The sequence below is a fragment of the Delphinus delphis genome, chromosome 13 (genome assembly GCF_949987515.2).
Source record: "Delphinus delphis chromosome 13, mDelDel1.2, whole genome shotgun sequence".
Classification (NCBI taxonomy): Eukaryota; Metazoa; Chordata; class Mammalia; order Artiodactyla; family Delphinidae; genus Delphinus; species Delphinus delphis.
This window is the reverse complement of record NC_082695.1, coordinates 81690447-81715695: the sequence shown is the minus strand read 5'-3', so window position 1 is coordinate 81715695 and position 25249 is coordinate 81690447. Positions and strand designations below refer to the sequence as shown.

The 25249-nt window shown below is 39.9% G+C and overlaps 1 protein-coding gene across 3 annotated transcripts in view; it reads left to right on the top strand.

Moving 5' to 3' along the window:
• CD226 (CD226 molecule) overlaps positions 1 to 25249 on the top strand; it is a 102131-nt gene that overhangs the window by 68475 nt on the left and 8407 nt on the right. For all 3 annotated transcript variants that reach the window (XM_060029566.1, XM_060029569.1, XM_060029568.1), the window contains 2 exons: positions 8522 to 8869; positions 24810 to 24912. In XM_060029566.1, the coding sequence (XP_059885549.1) occupies positions 8522 to 8869; positions 24810 to 24912 (451 nt within the window). The remainder of the gene's footprint in view (positions 1 to 8521; positions 8870 to 24809; positions 24913 to 25249) is intronic.

The following is a 25249-nucleotide window of genomic DNA, read 5'->3' as shown; positions in this document are numbered from 1 at the left end:
GTATTCTTGATACTCTTGTTGAAGATCAGTTGACCATGCATGTGTGGATTTACTTATGGGCTTTCTAGTCTCTTTCATTGGTCTGTATTTATGTCTTTATGCCAGTACCACACTGTTTTAATTATTGGAGCTTTGTAATATAGTTTGAGATCATGAAGTGTGATGCCTCCAGCTTTGTTCTTTTCTGAGATTGTTTTGGCTATTTGTGGTCTTTTGTGGTTCCATATGAATTTTATAATTATTTTTTCCCTTACTCTCTTAAAGTTATTGAGGACCCCAAAGAGTTTTTTGTTTATGTGTGTTATAACCATCAATATTTACTGTATTAGAAATTAAAATTAAGTAAAACTGAAAAGACCAGAATTTATAAGCACATACCCATTAGCCATCAGAGCCTCTGAAAACATCAGTATCTTCTTATATGAGTGAATTTCTAAGAATATATATATATATATATATATATTCTTGTATGATAAGAGTTAAAAAGGTAAATTAAATCTTAATATAACTATTAAAATAAGTTTGATTTTGCAGGTCTCAGAGGGAGATACAGAAACTCCCTGGGGTCTTCAGACCACACTATATGAACTACTGACTTACTTAGCTAGTGAATATTTACTGAGTGCTCTGTGCTGGGTATTCTAGCTGTGGTGGTAGGAAGGTAGGAAAATACTGGATGACCTTCTTAGTATCCAGGAATTCATATCACATGTGGGTCCCTACCCTATCTCTGCATAAGACAACTCATATATCTGAAAAATAAGTTTATGTATTTATTCAATGAAAATGATTTTCTCTCTCTTTTACGACCATTGAAATCTTAGTTGGTATGATAAAAAGCTGGATATTTGATACTTAAACACTCAGTGTTTGAGTCACCAGCCCAGCATTACCACAGAACAGTACTGTGAAATTCAGCCTCTTGATATGATCACTACCAAGAAAAGCTCCAGGGGGTTCAATTATGTTTCTTATTATACAGTTAACAGAGTAAAAATTGAAGGAATATGTGTGAACAGTCATATCCTCTTCTCTATTTATGTTCTAGCCTCTTTCAAAAGCCTTTTTCTTACATAAAATGTGATATAAAGATATTTACAATTAGTAAAACTATGTGAAATAACATCACCAATCATTTTTTTAAATTAATTAATTTTTTTAACATCTTTATTGGCGTATAATTGCTTTACAATGGTGTGTTAGTTTCTGCTTTATAACAAAGTGAATCAGCTATACATATACATATATCCCCATATCTCCACCCTCTTGCGTCTCCCTCCCACTCTCCCTATCCCACCCCTCTAGGTGGTCACAAAGCACCGAGTTGATCTCACTGTGCTATGTGGCTACCTCCCACTAGCTATCTATTTTGCATTTGGTAGTATATATAAGTCCCTGCCACTATCTCACTTCGTCCCAGCTAACCCTTCCCCGTCCCTGTGTCCTCAAGTCCATTCTCTGTGTCTGCATCTTTATTCCTGTCCTGCCCTAGGTTCTTCAGAACATTTTTTTTGCTTTGTTTTTTGTATTTAGATTCCATATATATGTGTTAGCATACGGTATTTGTTTTTGTCTTTCTGACTTACTTCACTCTGTATGACAGACTCTAGGTCCATCCACTTCACTACAAATAACTCAATTTCATTTCTTTTTATGGCTAAGTAATATTCCATTATATATATGTGCCACATCTTCTTTATCCATTCATCTGTCGATGGACACTTAGGTTGCTTCCATGTTCTGGCTATTGTAAATAGAGCTGCATTGTACATTATGGTACATGACTCTTTTTAAATTATTGTTTTCTCAGGGTATATGTCCAGGAGTGGTATTCCTGGGTTGTAGGGTAGTTCTATTTTTAGTTTGTTAAGGAACCTCCATACTGTTCTCCATAGTGGCTGTATCAATTTACACTCCCACCAACAGTGCAAGAGGGTTCCCTTTTCTCCACACCCTCTCCAGCATTTATTGTTTGTAGATTTTTTGATGATGGCCATTCTGACTGGTGTGAGATGATACCTCATTGTAGTTTTGATTTGCATTTCTCTAATGATTAGTGATGTTCAGAATCCTTTCATGTGGTTGTTGGCAATCTGTATATCTTCTTTGGAGAAATGGCTATTTAGGTCTTCTGCTCATTTTTGGATAGGGTTGTTTGTTTTATTGATATTGAGCTGTATGAGCTGCTTGTAAATTTTGGAGATTAATCCTTTGTCAGTTACTTCATTTGCAGATATTTTCTCCCATTCTGAAAGTTATCTTTTCATCTTGTTTATGTTTTCCTTTGCTGTGTGAAAGCTTTTAAGTTTCATTAGGTCCCATTTGTTTATTTTTGTTTTTATTTCCATTTCTCTAGGAGATGGGTCAAAAAGGATCTTGCTGTGATTTATGTCACAGAGTGTTCTGCCTATGTTTACTGCTAAGACTTTTCTAGTGTCTGGCCTTACATTTAGGTCTTTAATCCATTTTGAGTTTATTTTTGTCTATGGTGTTAGGGAGTGTTCTAATTTCATTCTTTTACATGTAGCTGTCCAGGTTTTCCAGCACCACTTATTGAAGAGGCTGTTTTTCTCCATTGTATATTCTTGCCTCCTTTATCAAAAATAAGGTGACCATATGTGTTTGGTTTATCTCTGGGATTTCTATCCTGTTCCACTGATCTATATTTCTGTTTTTGTGCCAGTACCATACTGTCTTGATTACTGTAACTTTGTTGTATAGTGTGAAGTCCAGGAGCCTGATCCCTCCAGCTCCATTTTTCTTTCTCTAGATTGCTTTGACTATTTGGGGTCTTTTGTGTTTCCATACAAATTGTGAAATTTTTTGTTCCAGTTCTGTGAAAAAAGCCATTGGTAGTTTGATAGGGATTGAATTGAATCTGTAGATTGCTTATGGTAGTATAGTCATTTTCACAATGTTGATTCTTCCAATCCAAGAACATGGTATATCTCTCCATCTGTATCATCTTTACTTTCTTTCATCAGTGTCTTATAGTTTTCTGCATACAGGTCTTTTGTCTCCTTAGGTAGATTTATTCCTAGGTATTTTATTCTTCTTGTTGCAATGGTAAATGTGAGTGTTTCCTTAACTTATCTTTCAGATTTTTCATCATTAGTGTATAGGAATGCAAGAGACTTCTGTGCCTTAATTTTGCATCCTGCTACTTTGCCAAATTCATTGATTACCTCTAATAGTTTTCTGGTAGCATCTTTAGGATTCTCTATATATAGCATCATGTCATCTGTAAACAGCAACAGCTTAACTTCTTCTTTTCCTATTTGAATTCCTTTTATTTCTTTTTCTTCTCTGATTTCCATGCTTAGGACTTCCAAAACTATGTTGAATAAGAGTGGTGAGAGTGGACATCCTTGTCTTGTTCCTGAACTTAGAACAATGCTTTAAGTTTTTTACCATTGAGAATGATGTTTGCTGTGGGTTTGTCATATATGGCCTTTATTATGTTGAAATAGGTTCCCTCTATGCCCACTTTCTGGAGAGTTTTTATCATAAATGGGTGTTGAATTTTGTCAAAAGCTTTTTCTGCATCTACTGAGATGATCGTATGGTTTTTATTTTTCAATTTGTTAATATGGTGTATGACACTGGTTGATTTGCATATATTGAAGAAATCTTACATCTCTGGGATAAATCCCACTTGATCATGGTGTATGATCCGTTTAATGTGTTGTTCGATTCTGTTTGCTACTATTTTGTTGAGGAATTTTGCACCTATATTCATCAGTGATATTGGTCTGTAACTTTCTTTTTTTGTAGTATCTTTGTCTGGTTTTGGTATCAGGGTGATGGGGGCCTCATAGAATGAAATTGGGAGTTTTCCTTCTTCTGCAATTTTTTGGAAGAGTTTGGGAATGATGGGTGTTAACTCTTCTCTAAATGTTTGATAGAATTCACCTGTGAAGCCATCTGGTCCTGGATTTTGTTCCTTGGACGATTTTTAATCATATTTTCAATTTCATTACTTGTGATTGGTCTGTTCGTATTTTCTCTTTCTTCCTGGTTTAGTCTTGGAGGGTTATACCTTTCTAGGAACTTGTCCATTTCTTCCAGGTTGTCCATTTTATTGCCATAGACTTGCTTGTAGTAGTCTCTTAAGATGCTTTGTATTTCTGCGGTGTCTGTTGTAACTTCTCCTTTTTAATTTCTAATTTTATCGATTTGAGTCCTGTCCCTCTTTTTCTTGATGAGTCTGGCTAATGGTTTATCAACATTTTTTATGTTCTCAAACAACCAGCTTTTAGTTTTATTGATCTTTGCTTTTGTTTTCTTTGTTTGTATTTCATTTATTTCGGCTCTGATCTTTATGATTTCTTTCCTTCTGCTATCTTTGGGTTTTGTTTGTTCTTCTTTCTCTAGTTCCTTTAGATGTAACCTTAGATTGTTTATTTGAGATTTTTCTTTTTTCTTGAGGTAGGCTTGTATAGCCATAAACTTCTCTCTTAGAACTGCTTTTGCTGCATCTCAGAAGTTTTGGATCATTGTGTTTTCATTGTCATTTGTCTCTAGGTGTTTTTTGACTTCCTCTTTGATTTCTTCAGTGATCTCTTGGTTATTTAGTAACGTATTGTTTGGCCTCCATGTGTTTCTGTGTTTTACGTTTTTTTCCCTGTATTTGATTCCTAATCTCATAGTGTTGTGGTTAGAAAAGATGCTTGATATGATTTCATTTTTCTTAAATTTACTGAGGCTTGATTTGTGACCCAAGATGTGATCTATCCTGTAGAATGTTCCATGCGCACTTGAGAAGAAAGTGTAATCTGCTGTTTTTGGATCAAATGTCATATAAATATCAATTAAATATATCTGGTCTATTGTGTCATTTAAAGCTTGTGTTTCCGTATTAATTTTCTGTTTGGATGATCTCTCCAATGGTGTAAGTGAATTGTTAAAGTCCCCCACTATTATTGTGTTACTGTTGATTTCCTCTTGTATAGCTGTTAGCAGTTGCCTTATGTATTGAGGTGCTCTGATGTTGGGTGCATGTATATTTATAATTGTTATATCTTCTTCTTGGATTGATCCCTTGATCATTACATAGTGTCCTTCCTTGTCTCTTGTAACATTCTTTATTTTAAAGTCTATTTTATCTGATATGAGTATTGCTACTCCAGCTTTCTTTTGATTTCCATTTGTGTGGAATATCTTCTTCCATCCCCTCACTTTCAGTCTGTGTGTGTCCCTAGGTCTGAAGTGGGTCTCTTGTAGACAGCATATATATGGGTCTTTTTTTATATCCATTCAGCCAGTCTATATCTTTTGGTTGGAGCATTTAATCCATTTACATTTAAGGTAATTATCGATATGTATGTTCCTATTACCATTTTCTTAGTGGTTTTGGGTTTGTTGTTGTAGATCTTTTCCTTCTCTTGTGTTTCCTGCCTTCAGAAGTTCCTTTAGTATTTGTTGTAAAGCTGGTTTGGTGGTGCTGAATTCTCTTAGCTTTTGCTTTTTTTGTAAATGTTTTAACTTCTCCGTCATATCTGAATGAGATCCTTGCTGGGTAGAGTAATCTTGGTTGTAGGTTTTTCCCTTTCATAACTTTAAATATGTCCTGCCACTCCCTTCTGGCCTGTAGAGTTTCTGCTGAAAGGTCAGCTGTTAACCTTATGGGGATTCCCTTGTATCTTATTTGTTGTTTTTCCCTTGCTGCTTTTAATATTTTTTCTTTGTTTTTAATTTTTGACAGTTTGATTAATATGTGTCTTGCATGTTTCTCCTTGGATTTATCCTGTTGGGACTCCCTGTGCTTCGTGGACTTGATTAACTATTTCCTTTCCCATATTAGGGAAGTTTTCAACTATAATCTCTTCAAATATTTTCTCAGTCCCTTTCTTTTTCTCTTCTTCTTCTGCGACCCCTTTAAATTGAATGTTCATGGGTTTAATGTTGTCCCTGAGGTCTCTGAGACTGTCCTCAATTCTTTCATTTTTTTTTTCTTTATTCTGCTCTGCAGTAGTTATTTTCACTATTTTATCTTCCAGGTCACTTATCTGTTCTTCTCTGTCAGTTATTCTGCTATTGATCCCCTCTAGAGAATTTTTAATTTCATTTATTGTGTTGTTCATCACTGTTTGCTCTTTAGTTCTTCTAGGTCCTTGTTAAACATTTCTTGTATTTTCTCCATTCTATTTCCAAGATTTTGGATCGTCTTTACTATCATTACTCTGAATTCTTTTTCAGGTAGACTGCCTACTTTCTCTTCATTTGTTTGCTCTGGTGGGTTTTTACCTTGCTCCTTCATCTGCTGTGTGTTTTTCTGTCTTCTCATTTTGCTTAACTTACTGTGTTTGGGGTCTCCTTTTCACAGGCTGGAGGTTCATAGTTCCCATCGTTTTTGGTGTCTTCCCCCATTAGCTAAGGTTCGTTCTTTGGGTTGTGTAGGCTTCCTGGTGGAGGGGACTAGTGCCTATGTTCTGGTGGATGAGGCTGGATCTTGTCTTTCTGGTGGGCAGGACCACGTCTGGTGGTGTGTTTTGGAGTGTCTGTGACCTTGTTATGATTTTAGGCAGTCTCTCTGCTAATGGGTGGGGTTGTGTTCCTATCTTACTGGTTGTTTGGTTAGGGTGTCCAGCACTGTAGCTTGCTGGTTGTTGAGTGGAGCTGGGTCTTAGCATTGAGACGGAGATCTCTGGGAGAGCTTTCGCTGTTTGATGTTACGTGGAGCCAGGAGGTCTCTGGTGGACCAATGTCCTGAACTTGGCTCTCCCACCTCAGAGGCACAGGCCTGACACCTGGGCAGAGCACCAAGACCCTGTCAGCCACCGGACTCAGAGAAAAGGGAGCAAAAAAGAAAGAAAGAAAGAAAATAAATAAATAAAATAAAATGAAGTTATTAAAATAAAAAATCATTATTAGAAAGTAATTAATGAAAGAAAGTAAAAAGAGAGCAATGAAACCAAAAATGAAATCCACCAATGATACAAGTGCTAAAAACTATACTAAACAAACAAACAAACAAAAAATAGACAGACAGAATCCTAGGACAAATGGTAAAATCAAAGCTATACCGACAAAAGCACAAAGAAGCATACATACACACACTCACAAAAAGAGAAGGAAAAAAAATATTTATATATAAAGAAAAAGGAGGAAGAGAGCAGCCAAATCAATAAACAAATCTACCAATGATAATATGCTCTAAGTACTAAACTAACATAAACATAAAACCAGAAACAAATTAGATGCAGAAAGAAAACCCCAAGTCTGCAGTTGCTCCCAAAGTCCACCGCCTCAATTTTGGGATGATTCGTTATCTATTCAGGTATTCCACAGATGCAGGTACATCAAGTTGATTGTGGAGATTTAATCTGCTGCTCCTGAGGCTGCTGGGAGATATTTCCCTTTGTCTTCTTTGTTCACACAGCTCCTGGGGTTCAGCTTTGGATTTGGCCCTGCCTCTGCGTGTAGGTCACCTGAGGGCATCTGTTCTTTGCTCAGACAGGACGGGATTAAAGTAGCAGCTGATTAGGGGGCTGTGGCTCACTCAGGTCAGAGGGAGGGAGGGGTATGGAATGCAGACCACGTAACGTTGCACCAGCCTGAGGCTCGCTGCGTGTTCTCCTGGTGAAGTTGTTCCTGGATCACGGGACCCTGGTGGTGGCGGGCTGCACAGGCTTCCAGGAGGGGAGATATAGATAGTGACCTGGGCTGGCACACAGGCTTCTTGGTGGCAGCAGCAGCAGCCTTAGCATCTCATGCCCGTTTCTGGGGTCCACACTGATAGCCGTGGCTTGCGCCTGTCTCTGGAGCTCATTTAGGCGGTGCTCTGAATCCCGTCTCCTCATGCACCCCGAAACAATGGTCTCCTACCTCTTAGGCAGGTCCAGACCTTTTCCCGGACTCCCTCCCGGCTAGCCATGGTGCACTAGCCCCCTTCAGGCTGTGTTCATGCCGCCAACCCCAGTCCTCTCCCTGGGATCCAACCGAAGCCCGAGCCTCAGCTCCCAGCCCCCGCCCGCCCCGGCGGGTGAGCAGACAAGCCTCTCGGGCTGGTGAGTGCTGGTCGGCACTGATCCTCTGTGCGGGAATCTCTCTGCTGTGCCCTCTGCACCCCTGTGGCTGTGCTCTCCTCTGTGGCTCCGAAGCTTTCCCCCTCCGCCACCCGCAGTCTCCACCCAAGAAGGGGCTTCTGGTGTGTGGAAACCTTTCCTCCTTTCCTCCTTCACTGCTCCCTCCCACTGGTGCAGGTCCTGTCCCTATTCTCTTGTCTCTGTTATTTCTTTCTTATTTTGCCCTACCCAGGTACGTAGGGAGTTTCTTGCCTTTTGGGAGGTCTGAGGTCTTCTGCCAGAATTCAGTAGGTGTTCTGTAGGAGCTGTTCCACATGTAGACGTATTTCTGACGTATTTGTTGGGAGGAAGGTGATCTCCACGTCTTACTCTTTCTCCATCTTGAAGGTCTCCTCTCCATCACCAACCATTTTGATAGAACTTTCTGGGTGGCTTCCGCCTTAGCATCCAAGAATTCGAGGACCGAAGTATAATCATTTGCTTCTTCTTTTCAGACAGTTTTGAGACAGCTATGCCATCAAATAGCCAGACAGTCTCAGAACCTGGAAAAAATGTCACACTCACCTGCCAGCCTCGAGCGAAATGGCTGTTACAAGAAGTTACATGGGAGAAGATCCAGCCCCATCAGATTGACCTCTTAACTAGCTGCAACTTGTCCCAAGGAAGAAGTTACACTTCAAAGTACCCAAGACAGATACTGAGCAACTGCACCCAGGGAATGAGGAGGGCCTTCATCACCATGCCCCACATTAGGACCTCTGACTCAGGACTCTACCGCTGTGGCTTCAAAGCCAGCACAGGAGAAACTGAAACCTTCGTGACGAAACTGATCGTAACCGATGGTGAGTAGGTGACAGATGCCTTAATGTGTCAAAAATGGAAAACGCCAGCCACTGTGGATTGGTTTATTTTGTCCTTTTCATGACTTTATTATTCAAAATATCTTTAATGATTGAATTTGGTAAGTTGTCCGTTATCGAATGTTAGTGTTTATCTTGCTAATCCATCAATCACAGATTTAACAATAATAGATGTTTCCCATTTTTTTGATCTGCCACTTTCCTAAAATTAAAAAGAAAGATTCAGTCAGTCTGAAAACTACATGGTATCAACAGCCTATAAGTTTCAGCTGTATAATTTCTTTTTTTTTCAGCTGTATAATTTTTAGTTTTCCGATTACTTTAAAACTTTTTGATGGTGGTAACTAGGTTTTGTAATCCTCGTGTATCCTCAGTAATAATAAGGTGTTAGATTGGTATTTGCTGAATCAGCGTTGAGTGAAGGGTAATAAATGTTTAATAGTGTGGTTGCTACTTTGTCAGATCAGAGCTTTGGTTCCCTCAGTTTTCTCCAGAGCTGGGAGCAGGAACAGACGGGCCTTGAAGCTTTGAAACTGACCCTCAGGGCCTCTCACCTGAGCTGGTTCCTTCCAAGGCCCGGTTCTTACTTTGTATTAGTTATTTGTCTCCCGTGTCATGATGAAGCCCTAAATTGTGTAAGCTTCAGGCTCCACAAAACCTGTGTGAGTGTAAGGAAAAGTGGTATTTCAGCGACTGATGGGCAGATACAGAGAGGCCTGTGTAGACCTGCATTCCAGTTGAGTGGGAGGAAGTCTGTCTCAGACTGCCAGCTCTGCTTCCAGGCAAGTTTTCTCACTGCAGAGGGACCTGTCAGAGAAAATAATCTATATTTACTGATGACAGAAATTTTATTTCACTTTACTCTCACCCTCTTCTTTCCTCCCTCTTTTCCTTCCTCCCTTCCTTCCTTCCTTCCATCTTTCCATCTATCCATCTACCCATCCATCCATCTTTCCTTCTGCCTTTCTTCTATATGCTTCTAGCCAACTCATGTGCCTTGGCCTGTGTGTAGACTTTTAGAGCCAAGGCTTCCTAGGATGTGGCTGCCCGTTCACAGACTCTGCTTATACCGCAGGCTGAGATTCCCTCCTGCATCAGGAAGGAAGAAGAGGAGGTTTTGTATGTAGGGCAGCCTCCACTGCTGCCACTGTAGCAGCTGTGTGTGCTAAGGAGGCCCTTTGCCAGAGGTTAGCAGCGTTTGTACATAGTCACCTCTCACAGCATCAAAGCTTTCTCTACTCCTCTTGATGACAGAGGGAGCTTAGAACTTGATGAAAAAGAGGGTTGATGGAATATTGGGGGAGAGATATTAAGAGGTTCTTCATGTTGACTCCATTCCTTCAGACACATCGAGAAAATATTTCTCACCTTAAAAAAAATACTCTTGCATTATAGAAGTGTTTTTAAAACCTGGCAGGAAAAAAAGAGAGAATAAAGGTAGTTGCTAATCTTCTCTCAGAGACCAAGGCAAGAAAAAGTTCTATTCAGAAAATGTCATAAAGAACCATTTTCAAACACTTCTGAAATAAAATCTTGTCCATTATATGTTGAAAAAGTTATTAAAAACACCTTAAATCATAGAGGAAATGGATTCTTGGAAGTATAATTATTTAGCTCTTACTAATTAATAAAAATGTCTTTCAGTTACCCAAACATGGCTAAGTTCCTTGCACAAAGCTGTTTCTTTTCCTTGTACATAAGCTATAAACAGTGTCCAAAATGAAGGTGACAGTGTAATGGTCAGCATTCTTAGTGTTCAAGTGTTTTGAATTCTTGAAAAATGGCTTTTTGACATTCAACTGACAGGTTGAAAGAATATCAACTCGGCCCATTAGTAAAAAGTTATATTTGATAGAAGATGACAGCTGTTTACTGTATGTTTTGGTTTAATTCCTTTTTAAAATAATTATAAGTAAAGATTGAAGATAAAAAATCAGATGGAAAGCAAAAATAGATCACTTGTGTTTCCCTGATGTGGTTCGATTATTTCAAGTCCTGAAGCTGTTTGGTCAAAAATCAATGTAGGGATTAAAGCAGAGAGACAGGTATAAGATGTAGAGCTGATTTAATTTATTTCAACTGTCAAGGGAAAGGTGACTGTGACACAGGTTTTATAAACCGCTGTGCATCCTTTTGTTAGCTCCCATCAACTTCTTTTACGGGATCCAAAAGCAAGATTTTCAGGACTATCGTATTCTACACACACACACACACACACACACACACACACACGTTCTTCCCCTGATTTTGCCTGCCTGTGTTCATCTTCAGACAAGTACCAGGTACTGGGAGGCCACTGAAAAGACGACACGATGTCAACCAATACATCGTATATCCAGGCCTTGACTTATTTTGAACAGAGGGAGAAAGTGGCAGAAGCATGAGTTGAACACAAATTTACTATTGACTTTCTTTGCTGAATGAAAAGAAATACTTGACTCCCCCTGTTTGCACTCAAGACCTGGGAAGTAGTGTAAAATGGTTCCAGACTGAGTTTTCTGAATTTGAAGGTTGTCTAGACCGCAGGGACCAGGAACAGGGGAAAAATGCATGCATACTGACAGTGACCAAAATTAGTTTTGGCCCTTAATATCCTCTGGATTTTCATTACTTATGAGAAAAGTATTTTAAGTTCTACCAAAATAATTTGTGAAGTCTTTTAATATTAATTTAATGATGTGCAAACTACAATTGTTCAACTGAGTTTATTAATTATAAAAATAGTGAGGATCAGAGAAATGAAATCAGTCCCTCAGAAAGTTTCTGGAGAAGACTAGTTTTTAACTATATTAAGAAGTATAGGGCTTCCCTGGTGGCGCAGTTGTTGAGAGTCCACCTGCCGATGCAGGGGACACGGGTTCGTGCCCCGGTCCGGGAAGATTCCACATACCGCGGAGCGGCTGGGCCCGTGAGCCATGGCCGCTGAGCCTGCGCATCCGGAGCCTGTGCTCCGCAACGGGAGAGGCCACAACAGTGAGAGGCCCGCGTACCGCAAAAAAAAAAAAAAAAAAAAAAAAAAAAGAAGTATAGTTACTCATGTCTTTCCCCAGTCATCTTCCACCAACGAGGCCACTCATCTGAACCATCAAGTTTCAAATACAGCTTTGATGATCAGAGCAGAGCAAAGGGACAAAACAGAGTCCGGGGATGTAAACAGTAAGCACGGGGTGGGGCAGGGGAGTTGTGCATGGGTGATTGCACTCAAATGACTAGGTTGGTACAGAGATTCTGAGTTATGGATTAATATAGAAGGAGGTAGGCTCAATTAAGTGATAACTTGGTGAAATACTAGATCTCATGTAAGAGCAATGAAAGCCACTATCAGTTCTTGATCAAAGATGGCACAAAGTAGTATTTAAGGAAGTAAGTCAAATAGTAGAAAAGGAGAAATTTGAGGCAGAGGAAATTAGCTAAGAGTCAGTTGCAATAATCAGTACATGAATGACTGAGCTCTCAAACTAGGCTACCACTGTCACATACTGGGTCTTTGGGCCACAAAAAAGGAGCCCACTTCAGGTAGACAAATGACAAGTGGCAGATAAATTAGAAAAAAGGTGCCCCTTCCTCCACACTGATGCAGACCCAAGCTGATGCACAGGCTTGTGATGGGCCACAGGTCCCCTACCCACTTGGCTGGGCACACAGGTGGCCTGGAGAAGGGGTAGGTGTCATTGGTCAGATTGGAATGTCAGCTTGTGCTTGTCGCCAGTGCCACGTTCCTACTTTCTCCTATTCCCAACCAACTTACTAATTTTCACCACAGTTACCTCCTTTCCTTTAGGGTTTCAGTCTGATCTTACCATCTTCACGATCTTTTCACATTAGCTCAAACTGCTTCCCTGACATCGAACCATCAAGCATCTTGAATTTCTCAAAGTTTTATAACTAAGAAACTGATACCCTTGAGTCATTTAATAACTGTGCCTATTTGCAGTGGTCCTGACTCTTATATTAGAAATTACTTGAGATTAAGGATTATGACATCTCTGCTTAGAGCTGTCAATATATCTTTCCAGAATGTGCTTAATAAGTGTTCTTGACCGATTCTGTGTATGTTCATATTTCTGTATGTTCTAGTAGGGACTGTGTCCATTTTATTTCCCAGTTTTCTAGCTGGATTATTTCTAGATTTTCTTCATCAACACAACATTTGAGGTTTAGTGATTGCTGATCAAAGAAACCTGAACTCTCAGCAAATCTACCGCAATGTTTGGGGAGAAAATTTTCATGAACTTTGTTCACATATGTATCTTTCGAAAAAGTGATTTCCTTTTTTTAGTTCTCTTGTTTTGCATATTCTATATAAATGGTGTATAATTGCTAGTCAATAGACGTGGAGGATGGAAATTATAAATGGAGATTGCAGAAGTTTTCACTAGGAAATCATGGGGCCACAACCAAGAGAATCTTCCCATATCTTTCTTCTGTCAGGTATGGGGTCGACCAAGGGGTAACATTGAGGAATAGATGCTATAGGTTCTAAATCTTGCCTGTGCTGGCTTGGTGGAAATTACTGCCTCTGGACTCTGTGCTCCTGAGTTAGACCATGAGAATATTATGGAGGAGAAATAAACTTCATTTCTTTCTTTGGCTTTAGTTTCTGCTAAAATTCACTCATTTTTCTCCCAGGTGATTTGGATTCCTAAACAGTTTGAAGTTGTCGACAAAATGTATATTTTTAGGGATTTATTAATCCAGAACCTTCTGTCCCACTCCTCTGAATTTATAATAGATGCAACTATTGTAGGCATGGCAGTTTTCTGAGCTGGTATGTGCTGGGCTGCCAGATACGTACATTTCCATGACCCGGTGTGATGAACCTCAGCCTTTTATCATCTCTTCCTACATAGAAAATAATGTCCATGACAGTTAACTTATATGATAGAACCGTAGGACCGGAATCCCAGAGCACTGGTGTCACTGTCTGGAGGCTCAAATAGCCTCTACCGATATGGATCAAGTACAATTTTTAGCCCAATTTAGTTATGTTATTAAAATTCTGGATGATAACTGGGTATCCAGATGAAACATACTGTTTCCAACATCACAAGTGAGTTGATTGCTCAATCAGGGCCTATTATGTCGTTGTAGTTTTACAGTTGCCTCTGCCCACATCAGTTCTTTTATGAGACATCTAATTAAAAAAAAAAAAAGCAAGCAGTCAGTCATTCCGTTTGTTTTGTGAGCCCACATGTTGATTTATTCATCTTTCCTAAGGCACACAATCCTGGAATGTTTGCCTGCAGTCATTGTTTATACGTTACCATATTTGTGTAGATAAACAAGGTATTGGATTGACAAGTTATTAACAGAGAGAAGGAAATGTTGAAAATCTAATGTTAAGTGGATTTGATGGTGCTCTTACATAAGGAACATTGATGAATGTGTATTGCTATCACTACTATAAACAAAGTAAGTTGGTGGTATTAGAAAGCAGCTAATCCAAGGAACTACTTTTCTTCAAGTGGATCTTTCTCCTCAGCCCGAATTTCAAGTAATTTTCATGACACTTTCCTCTCCTTAGGAACTTAGGGTACAGGTAGGAATTCAAATTCAGAAAAATGTACTGATTTTCTGCCCACTTAAATTCTATGACCACACTTGTGTGAGAGACCTGCCTAATGACTCCAAAGGCAAAATAGCCCTTTGGACTCCTTTGTCGTGTGTGTGCTTTTTTCATTTTAAAGCATCTGGGAATTGTTAACAGCTTGTAATTTTCTCTGAGAGCCTTATTAGAAACTGAACGTAGATGACTGTGTGAAGTTTTCCCCAAAGGCAAGTAGAAAATTACTTAAAATTAAAAAAAAATTAGTTCTTCATATAAGATTAATGGCATTTCATTCTTAATAGCAATTCTAGCTTTAAGTATTGCAATTCAATCAGTCAGACAACTACTTCCAACTTCAACTGAGGTATTTCAAACAGGTACTGACCTGACCCTTGACAAATATTCAAAGGTGACCTAGTAGGTTTGCAGAGGGCTATGTTATTTAAAAGAACAAGAAATGAAGAATAAACACGGATCTGTCATTTGTAGAGATACATCTTTGAACCCCCATTTGTATCTTAAAGTTATTTACACTGAAATGATTCAGGGGTTTTTAAGAGTTATTTATTTAACAGAGGAGTATGCTTGGATAATTTAATAAAATAAATATTTTGTAATTCTCATTGGTCACTCTAAACTTCATTTCCAGAGTTAATTTGATGTATTTCACTTTGCCTAAAACTCAAAAATAACTATGATGTTCATAATCTTTTAAGTATGAGTAGTGTTTTATTTAATTAACCCACAGGAAGAGATTCTTCCTTTCACGGATGTAAGGTTGAACTGTTTAAAGCTCTCCACTGCACTGGTGAGGAGAAATGGCTTTAGCTAAGGTGAATAGTGAGTGAAATGAAAGATCCTTATCAACACAGTGATAGACACGGGCAAGTAAAGAGTAAATATTGAGATGAGAAACTACGTTAACAAACGATGGGATATTTTCTGTGGCTTCAAATCAAAGAAGCTCAAGGACATGATGGATGTGCAAATGACCCCCAAAAGAGGGCCACATAAGAGGTGACTTTACAAATATAAAAAAATACAGGCTTGCAAAGTATAACCATTATTCTGATTTTTTCTTTTTTTTTTTTTTTTTTTTTTTGCGGTACGTGGATCTCTCACTGTTGCGGCCTCTCCGTTGCGGAGCACAGGCTCCGGACGCGCAGGCTCCGCGGCCATGGCTCACGGGCCCAGCCGCTCCGCGGCACGTGGGATCCTCCTGCACCGGGGCACGAACCCGCGTCCCCCGCATCGGCAGGCGGACTCTCAACCACTGCGCCACCAGGGAAGCCCCTTTCATGTTTTATATAGAGCACTGAGATAAATTCTTCACTCTTTTAATTTGTATGTGTATATACACAAATTTTGTGAATTAAGATTACTGTGAATATTGTTAGGTGGGACAATCTGCCATATGGTAAACATTCAGTAAATACATGTGCTTGTGGGCAATTTTACACTCACAAGAAACACGCAAATCCCACTTTAATCAAAACAGGTTGCTTTGCTTTTATGCTGGCTACCGTCTCCTCTTCCTGGTCTAATAAGTGAAGATATCAGCTTTGAAATCCAATCGTGCAATTCCTTTTTTGTAATCACTGGCTATTTTAAAAGTGGAGAGATCAGATGGATAATTAAACTCTAGAGCATAAAGCTGCAGGTTTTGCAATTATTACCAGAGCGCTTATTTCTTATAGCCAGGCACTAGCTTTCAAATGTTTTGTAGAGCACTTAGTAAACACTTTTTTAATTAAAATGTCTTAAGTTGGATAGAATATTTGGAGGTAAATATTCAGCCCAAAGCTTGCTGTCTGTTTCATATTCTGAAAATATCTGTGTGACATTTATAGCCCATTTATATATAGGCCTTTATAAATGCCATATAGTTTGCAGTCTGAAGTTTTCTAAGGACCCAAGGGAAAAGTTATAGATAGCAGTTATAAGAACTAAGTGTCACAGGGCTTTGTCTTGGCCACTATATGACAAACTCACACACTATGCTTATGTTTGTGCCAGTCGCTCTAAGAATCTACTGGTAATCACTCAGTTGTCACAACAGCTCTATTATTATCTACATTTTATGGATGAGGAAAGTGAGGCATGGAGAGGTTAAGTGAGGCATGAAGCCTTATCCAAGGCTTCACAGCTAGTAGGGAGAGGGGCTGGGATTCAAAGCCATGCAGACTGGCTTCAGGGTTCTTTTTCTTAACTGTGGCACTATATTGCTTCTCCAAGTGGAAGGAAAAAATCATTACTGCCGTCAACAGCAACATCACAAGGGAAGCTGGCTACTGTGGAGTTCCACAGCCTTGTGTCCATCCTTTTAGGAGGTTCATAGGTGCAATGGGTTACCTACCGAACCAGCACATAGAGCATCTGTAGGCAAAGGAGCGGGAGTTTGATCACCCGCTAGTTTCTTCCAGCTCCACCTGCTGAGGTCGCCCCAGGTGCTGTGTCTGTGGGTTCCCCACTGACTCGTCCCCTTTTCTGGGGTTTGCAGGTATCCTGAAGTCACGTGAGGGAGGGTGTTCACACAGTCACATGAGGCACAAGCAAAATCAGGTAGTAGATGTTAGGGTCTGGAGGGGAGTGCTGGTTGCTCATAAGTCATGTCCACACCAGGCACAGGCTAGGGCAACCTTAGGAGTAGCCTCCAGGCAAAGGCGAATTAAGGTCCTTGCTGGAGAGAACCGGTCAGAGCTCAGCTCTCACGTGACTCATTGGCTTTGCCAACACCGGCCCCCAAGGTCTTCACCAGACCCGCCCAGCAGAATCTCCCTGTGAGCAAGCTTGCTCCCTTGAGCAACTGCCCTGAAACTGGCTCAGAGTTCCCGAACACGCCCTCCTTCCGCCTTAAGTCCCTCCTCCTTCCTCTCGAATCCGGCTCTGCCTCCAGTTCTGGTAGTTGACTAATGACCATTGGACACAGAGCTGCAGTTATTAGCCCTCAGAGTAAGGACAGCAAGGACTTAGCCTTCACAATCTACCACGAAAAAACAGAAGTCTATTTTCTATATTAAATATCCTGAAGAGTTATATTCTCTCACATTTATGGACCTTTATCTTGAACAGCTAAATAAATAAATAATTTAAATGGTATGTTAGGCCTACTTATGTTTTATTGCATGGGTAAAATGTTCATCTTGATTTTAGCGGAACATTTGAAAAATTTCCCATTATATCCTCATGGATAAGCATGATAGTGACACAGTAATGTAGAGTTACACTTGGTTAAACAACAGTGATAACAACAATGTGTTGGGGAATTAGAATGGGAAACAAAATCTCCTCCCTACCCAGAAAACTGCTCCACCAAGGAAGAAGGGAAAGAAAACAATTTTATTGTTGAATAAGCATGAAACCAGAATTGTGATACGCATCACAGGCAGTCCACTGAGACACTGCAAAGACAGAAGGAAATCTTAACCTTTTGTAAAGCCTGGCAGATACAACCCATTATATGCATGTTCTCAAGGTAAACAGTAACTAGTCCTCAAGTAGGAGGACTTGATAGCATCATTTGTCACACACAGCTCATCCTAAATTCACCTGGTATGACCATCTATGTTAGCTAATTGGCTTCATCCAAAGGAAAAATGAGCTGCTTACATCTTTACGCCAGGAGGTAGTTTTGCACCTCGGAGCAAGGTGCCTTTGGAAGTTAGGCTTCTACCTTCCCACAGAATTGGAAGATACAGGCTCTCTCTTCTTTGATGATTACATTCCAAAGATATGGCTTTGATTTATTACAGCAAAAGGATACAAAGCAAAATCAGCAAAGGGAAAAGATACATGCGGAAAAGTCAGAAGGACTAATTCCCAGAAGGAAAGCAGGTGTTTAGCATAAACCACATTGTTTGTATCAACAGTTTAGACTCAATAAACCACCCTAACAGTTAAGAAATGGTGAGAACACTCTCCAAATCCAAGTTCCCACACACTAGCCAGGAGCCAACCTTGTAAGCAGGCCTTTCTAAGGCCAGCAGTCTTCGGGCTGCTACATTAACTCTTTTCTGCACACTAATTCACCACAGAAGTGAGTAGGAAGTGTGCAGGCCTTGACATTCTGACTTGTGATGCATAAATTACAATCTCCTTTAATAAATAATATCTCTTTATGAAAATGGAGAAATATTTTAAGAAATAGAACGTAAGACTAAGGAATACTTGGGTAGAAAGGTGAGACATCTAATATGATGGAGTCAGCCTTGAAAATTTTCTCAACAAATTACCAAATCAGAACGTTCACCATCCTTGTGCCACATATGCTGACATGGGTACCCTTACCGTACTTCAGTCGCTGTAGAGCACTATGGTCCAGAGTACAGCCAGTGCACATAGTGACACCAGAAAATGTAGCTACTGCGGTCAGCCTATTGAGTAGTAGACTTTACAGCCTATCTTAGACTATGTGTTTCTCAACTGATGTAAAGTTTTAAAGTGTTTAAGTCACTTGGGAAACTATTTTCCATCAAGAGAGGCAAAACCATTGCAGCAAAATGTGTACATAAGATTAGAAACTCGCTTCCTCATTGGCTTGCTCTGTAATTACAGGACAATTATTTAGAGTCTCTGCACCTTATGTTTCTCAGTTAAAACCTAATAATACTTTTATTTTTTTAATTTTATTGAAGTATAGTTGATTTACAATATTGTGTTAGTTTCTGCTGTACAGCAAAGTGATTCAGTTATACATGTATATATATACTTTTTTGTATTCCTTTCATTATGGTTTATTACAGAATATTGAATAGAGTTCCCTGTGCTATACAGTAGGACCTTGTTGTTTATCAATTCTGTACATAATAGCTTGCATCTGCTGACCTCAAACTCCCAACCCACACCTCCCCCACCCCCCTCCCCCTTGGCAACCAGAAGTCTGTTCTCTATATCTGTGAATCTGTTTCTGTTTCATAGATAAGTTCATTTGTGTCATATTTTAGACTCCACATATACGATAATATTTTCATTTTGAGTAGGAATAGTTACTATTCACTCAGAAGAAAAATTAGAGGTTGATGTCATGGGCCTTTAATTCTCTGAAAATGATTTATTCCCTAGGACCTTCTTGCTATAAAACAGGGAAAGGTTTCTGAACTACAAAGGATATAAAATCGGTCTGCACAAAGAAAGTCGACCTTTGAAAACTTGGGATCATATTACCATGCCTGTATTTCAGGCATACAGGAACGTTCAACAGACTTCAGACTACCATTTCTTCCAGTGGTCCTCCAAAGCTACAACCATTTTATACATGTTTATCAACAGCACTTCCACCTTTCCCCAGAAAGGTGAATCTAGTTACAGGAACAAGCATCCTCTGTTATACATGACTAGTGCAACGTGGAATGTCAACGTGAAAAGAATAGAAATTAGTTATTTAACTCTAATTTTGAATGTGTGCGGACAAAACCTAAGTTCACTCTTAACAGCTTACATTATGTGGTGCTTAAATATGTAAATAAAGCCCCCCTACATGTTTTATCTCGAGCCACTCCCATGGCCACCCTTAGATTGATTGCATCATCATTTTGCAGTTGCCAAAAAAGTGTCCAGAAGATCAAGTGATCTTACGCCGGGGTCTTCCAGGGAAAAGAATTAGAAGATAGGACTTAGAACTGAAGGCTTCCCTCCTCCATCTATTTTTTTCAGCAAATCAGTGTCTAATGTGGGACGAAGATTGGATATTTGCATTATACTGTGAGTCAAAAATTGGAATCAACCTGATAGTGCTGAGTCTGTCACCTGACACACATCTATCCTGTGGGAACATACACAGTGTGTATCCCATCTGTACATAGAGCGAAATCAAATATTTCTCTTCTTTTTAATGAGGTAAGACAGCAAGAATAACTTTTACTGGTATCTACCATGACTGCCCAGGGCTGGGTAGAGGGTCAGGGTCTCTGAGTTTTTCTCAGCATGTTTTTTGGTCTAGATATGTAGGTTCTAAGTTGCTTGGTTTCCCCAGTCCCTAACCCCACCCCAGACTCTAATAAAAGATAAATAGTAAACATCAATGCCTGCTCTTACCCGCCTGGCTCTGAGGCAAGGACCTGGAAGCATTTATATCCCAAGCCTTTCTAAGGGTTTATAACTCAGCTGTAAATACTTGTCATTGGCAGAAACGTAGCCTGGAGGTTTGCAGTCCTCGAGTAAGTTACTCATTTATATATCTCATTGATGTGCTTTAAATTGTTTTAACTGTATTTACCTTTCTTTCCTTTTTTAAAATAAATTTATTTATTTTATGTATTTATTTTTGGCTGCATTTGGTCTTCGTTGCTGCACACAGGCTTTCTCTAGTTGCAGCGAGCGGGGGCTACTCTTCCTTGCGGTGCGCGGGCTTCTTATTGCGGTGGCTTCTCTTGTTGCGGAGCACGGGCTCTAGGCGCACGGGCTCCAGGAGTTGTGGCACGTGGGCTCAGTAGTTGTGGCTCGCAGGCTCTAGAGCACGGGCTCAGTAGTTGTGCACGGGCTTTGTTGCTTCATGGCATGTGGGATCTTCCCGGACCAGGACTCGAACCCATGTCCCCTGCATTGGCAGGTGGATTCTTAACCACTGTGCCACCAGGGGAGTCCTATTTATCTTTCTTGATGGGAGGGAAAATAATGGCTTTATGGTTCACGACACTTTTGTCCTCCTATGAACCAACACCGCATTGGGATGAAGGTTGAAAAAAAAATCGGCAAAAAAATGGCTGCCGAGAAGAGACAGTAATTCTTTCTTTAAGAGAGGGGCTTGAGGGCTGACGTCACTCAAGCTAAGATCTGTTAAAAGAATTTAGGAAAAAGTGAAGGTTAGGAACTATTGATTAACTCCCTAAAGCACCCACACCCATTTGCTTTTCCATTTTTTTTGGTTTTAGCCGTACAGGGCCCAGCAAGTTGGGTGCTTACACCAGCCTGGTCCAAGTACTGCTGGTTCACAATAACACAGCAGAGGGGTGGGAAGCTGAGAAGGAGGTAACAAGTAGGATTGGCTATAGGCTGGGATACTCTGGATTGTAAGTGAATCTCTACCAGACTCCCATGCTTTTTTTCGGTGCCCACCATTTCATCTCTAATGCCAAGTACACAGTCTGCCTCAACACTGTGTGTTAAAAGATGAGTGAAGAAGATGGATCTGAGTCCAGCAGGTCACCCATTGTTAGAAGAGGTTAAAAAGAGGCAACATATGTGACATTAAGGAATGCATCTGAAATTTAGATTTTATAAGTGAGCAGTGTGAAACAAATGAAGATACTTTTCAGTGGTTTCTACTTAATTCATATAACTGAGAGCTTAGCAAAGAATGCCATCTTAATTCTTAAGGATTCTGAGTACACTTCTGCAAAGATGCTCTCTACATCCTGCACTTTAAATATAACCACGAAAAACTGGCAGAGTATTCTGCTTTAAGCATGCAGACCTTTAAATTTTTGTACTATTTTTTTCTGATTATTAAAAACAATACATCATTTAGTACATCTGGAAAATAGCAAAAAGCTTAAAGAAACAATTGCTTTTAATTCTATTCCCTGAAGATCATCACTTTAAAATTTTGGCATGTTGCTGCCTGGCAGGCTTTTTCCTCCTAAGTTCTATACTTGATTGAGATATCATAGCATGCACAACTGTGAATTCTGGCTTTGAAATTTTACTTAACTTTCTATCTGGAGTCAGCAGTTTTCCATTTCATTGGGATTCTTTACACCCATGATCCTAATGTCTATAGCTGTGATCCTCTAGGAGGTGGCCCCAGACCAGCATCACACAGGAGCTGCAAATTCTGGGACCCACACAAACCTCCTGAGTCAGAAATTCTGAGGGGGGAGCTCAGCCATCTGTGGCTTAACGAGCCTCCCCCCATCCCCCTGCCCTGTGATTCTAATTACATTTGAGACCCTCAGCTGTGTCGTCTTACTTTAGAGTGCTGCTGGGAAAGAAGGATTTTCTTTTTGCTCTTATAAATGTTCCACAAAACTCTTTGTTCACATTTCTGAGCATTTCTTTAGGAAAAAAGTAATTAATCAAATGTACAAGAAGCTCGTGAAAAGGTCTGACGCACAGAGAGCGATTTCTTCCCAGAGGCAGGTTGCAGCAGATTTCTCTCCCCAAATGGAGCCTGAGGTCGTCCATCTTGCCACCTTCTTCCTTTCATGCAAACTTGTCTTTAAGCACTTTTGGTTAATAAGTTGTTTTTTATCTTACTTATTCTCTTAACATAGGTTTTTCTTGACAGCAAAGGTATGTTAAAGATACTAATTTTTTGCCTTTACCTGTGATGATTTTGACCTACAGATATTTTTCATTTTGACCCAGTCAATCCTATGTGTTTGCTTATTTGTATAAATTGGAAAGTCGTTTCTCATTACAGAGATTAAATAATACTCACTTATAGTTTCTTCTCGTGTTTACATTTAAACATTTAGATCTCTGTAGTCCACCCAGATTGGCTTTTTTTTACTGTAATTTTTTACTGTAATTAAGATCTAAATTTCAAAAAACAGGTAAATAATTTTCCCAAAATACTGTCAATGAATTTTTTGATCATAACTTTCATTTTTTTCCACCATGCCTATTTAATTTAACCTTAGCATCTACTGTATTCAAATTATGTCAGCATAGCAACTGCGGTCCTTTTATATGCCTGTGTTATAATGCAAATACTTTCAGGTATTTTGTTTGCTTTTAATAATGTGCCAAGAGCTTAAAAACATTAATTTCATATTTGACGGGGAAAAAATATCCTTGTTCCATTTGCAGTGGTGGTTCAATGTATTTTTTTGTTGTTGTTCAATGTATTTTTTTTTCTGAATAAGTTTCGCTTTCCTTCTCCCCATCGTATTTGGACAAAACCCTATCTTAGACACTACATACAAGGTCTTTAAAAGTGTTCATATATTTTTTCTATCTTTATTCACCTTACAGGTTAACAAATTTAAAACATAAAAATAATGTTTATTTTTTGACTTAGTTTCTTTTTGCAGTAAAGCTTGCAAAAGAATGAGTGGAATAGACTTTGAGCTCTTATCATGAAAAAAATCTCAGCTATAGTGGGTCAGGAAGGAAGAAATCATCTGAGTGAAGGATTGGGAAGAATGCTGTGAAAAGTATGGTTTACAGGTTGCTGTGGGATTCCAGATAGCCTGGGAGTCAGGGTACAAGCGTTCGAGCTTTTATTTCAAGAGAGAGGGAAGCTGTGCTGTTCTCTGCCATAGCTGCCCCTTTCCTACAAATTTCCTGGGAAATTTGCTGCCTAAAGATATAGAGATGGCCATAAAGATGGCGCTTCGGGGCTTCCCTCGTGGCGCAGTGGTTGAGAGTCCGCCTGCCGATGCAGGGGACACGCGTTCGTGCCCCGGGACGGGAAGATCCCACATGCCGCGGAGCAGCTGGGCCCGTGAGCCATGGCCGCTGAGCCTGCGCGTCCGGAGCCTATGCTCCGCAACGGGAGAGGCCGCAACACTGAGAGGCCCGCGTACCGCAAAAGAAGAAGAAGAAGAAAAAAAGAGGGCGCCTCGGTTTCAATTCAATCCTGTTTCCATCAACAACACATACTGATGAGTTTCTTCTTCTTGTAAGGAGCTCTGTGGGTGGCGGTGGGTGAGGTGTGCAGTGGGCAGGAGGACATTTGAAAGAGGAAATGGTCTCTGGCCTCATGGGATCTGGCTCCAGAGGTGAGCAAATATTTGAATATTGCCTTATTAGCCTCTTATCACAGCTCTGTGATGTAATTAGAAGTGTTGTCATCACTTGACAGTTGAAGGAAGGCTGGCAGAGAAGGTTAGGAATTTGCTGGAGGTCAAACAGCTAAACAGTGAAAGAACCAGGATGAGAATTTCAGATTCCCTGGCCATAGCCCTTTCCAGTTAATCGCTGAGTTGGAAGAGTAACATGCTTTTCCTGATTATTTTTATCATTAACCGTAATTGAGTAGACAATATTTCTTGAACAAAATTCCACTTATAAACATCAGAGTTACATACTGTTGTGTCTTGGATGTACTTAATGCAATAGAACTAAGAAGTAATCTTCATTTATATACTATTTTGATGTGTTTTTTTCCTACAAAAGATTTCGTGTATGTGATCAGGAGCTCATTAGAATGAAGTGATATCTGTCTTGAATGCTTTCTATTCTTGGTCTCAGTAAGGTGTCAAACCCACCATTAGATCCAGGAACTAGTGAAAATCTGTGAGGAGTCAGAAGTATTTAGGAGACTGAAAGAAAAATCTTTTTCCCCTATCTCAGCCTATTTTTTATTGGAATCTTTGTTTTACATTGTTACCCTATGATGATTAATATACCCTTTCCTAATTTTCCCACTTCCCTTTCTTTTCTGGCTTTAGCTGAATTCCTAATTCCTCCTATAACTTTGTTTCCTCCTAGGTAAAACCAATAACCAGTCCATCCTCTTCGTGGCCTCAGGGACAGCTTTGTTGTTGCTGTTGATTATCCTAATTACCACCGTCATTGCCATTCCTTATAAGAGGTGAGTATTGCAGCTCCTCCTGGATCTAGTTTTCCCTGAGTAATTCTGATGCTGGAGTTTCTCCATTAATAACCCAGTAGTTGGTTAAGCTGTCTTACGACTCAGGTACTGAGTCCGTGTACTTTGAGCGCTGCTCTTGTACGTAGCAGAGAAGGAGTTAAAGTTGGAGGAGGAGGCTAGAATGACTCATTTCGGAATTAGTAGGAGTGGGCAGTGCACCCCAGCACTAACAAAGCCAGCCGCCTGGTGCCTCTGCTCTGTCTGCTACCCCGTCTCTCCTCTCCTCCTGCAAAGGAAAACGGCTGTCAGGTGAGGGGGAGGTATGTGTGTGTAACAG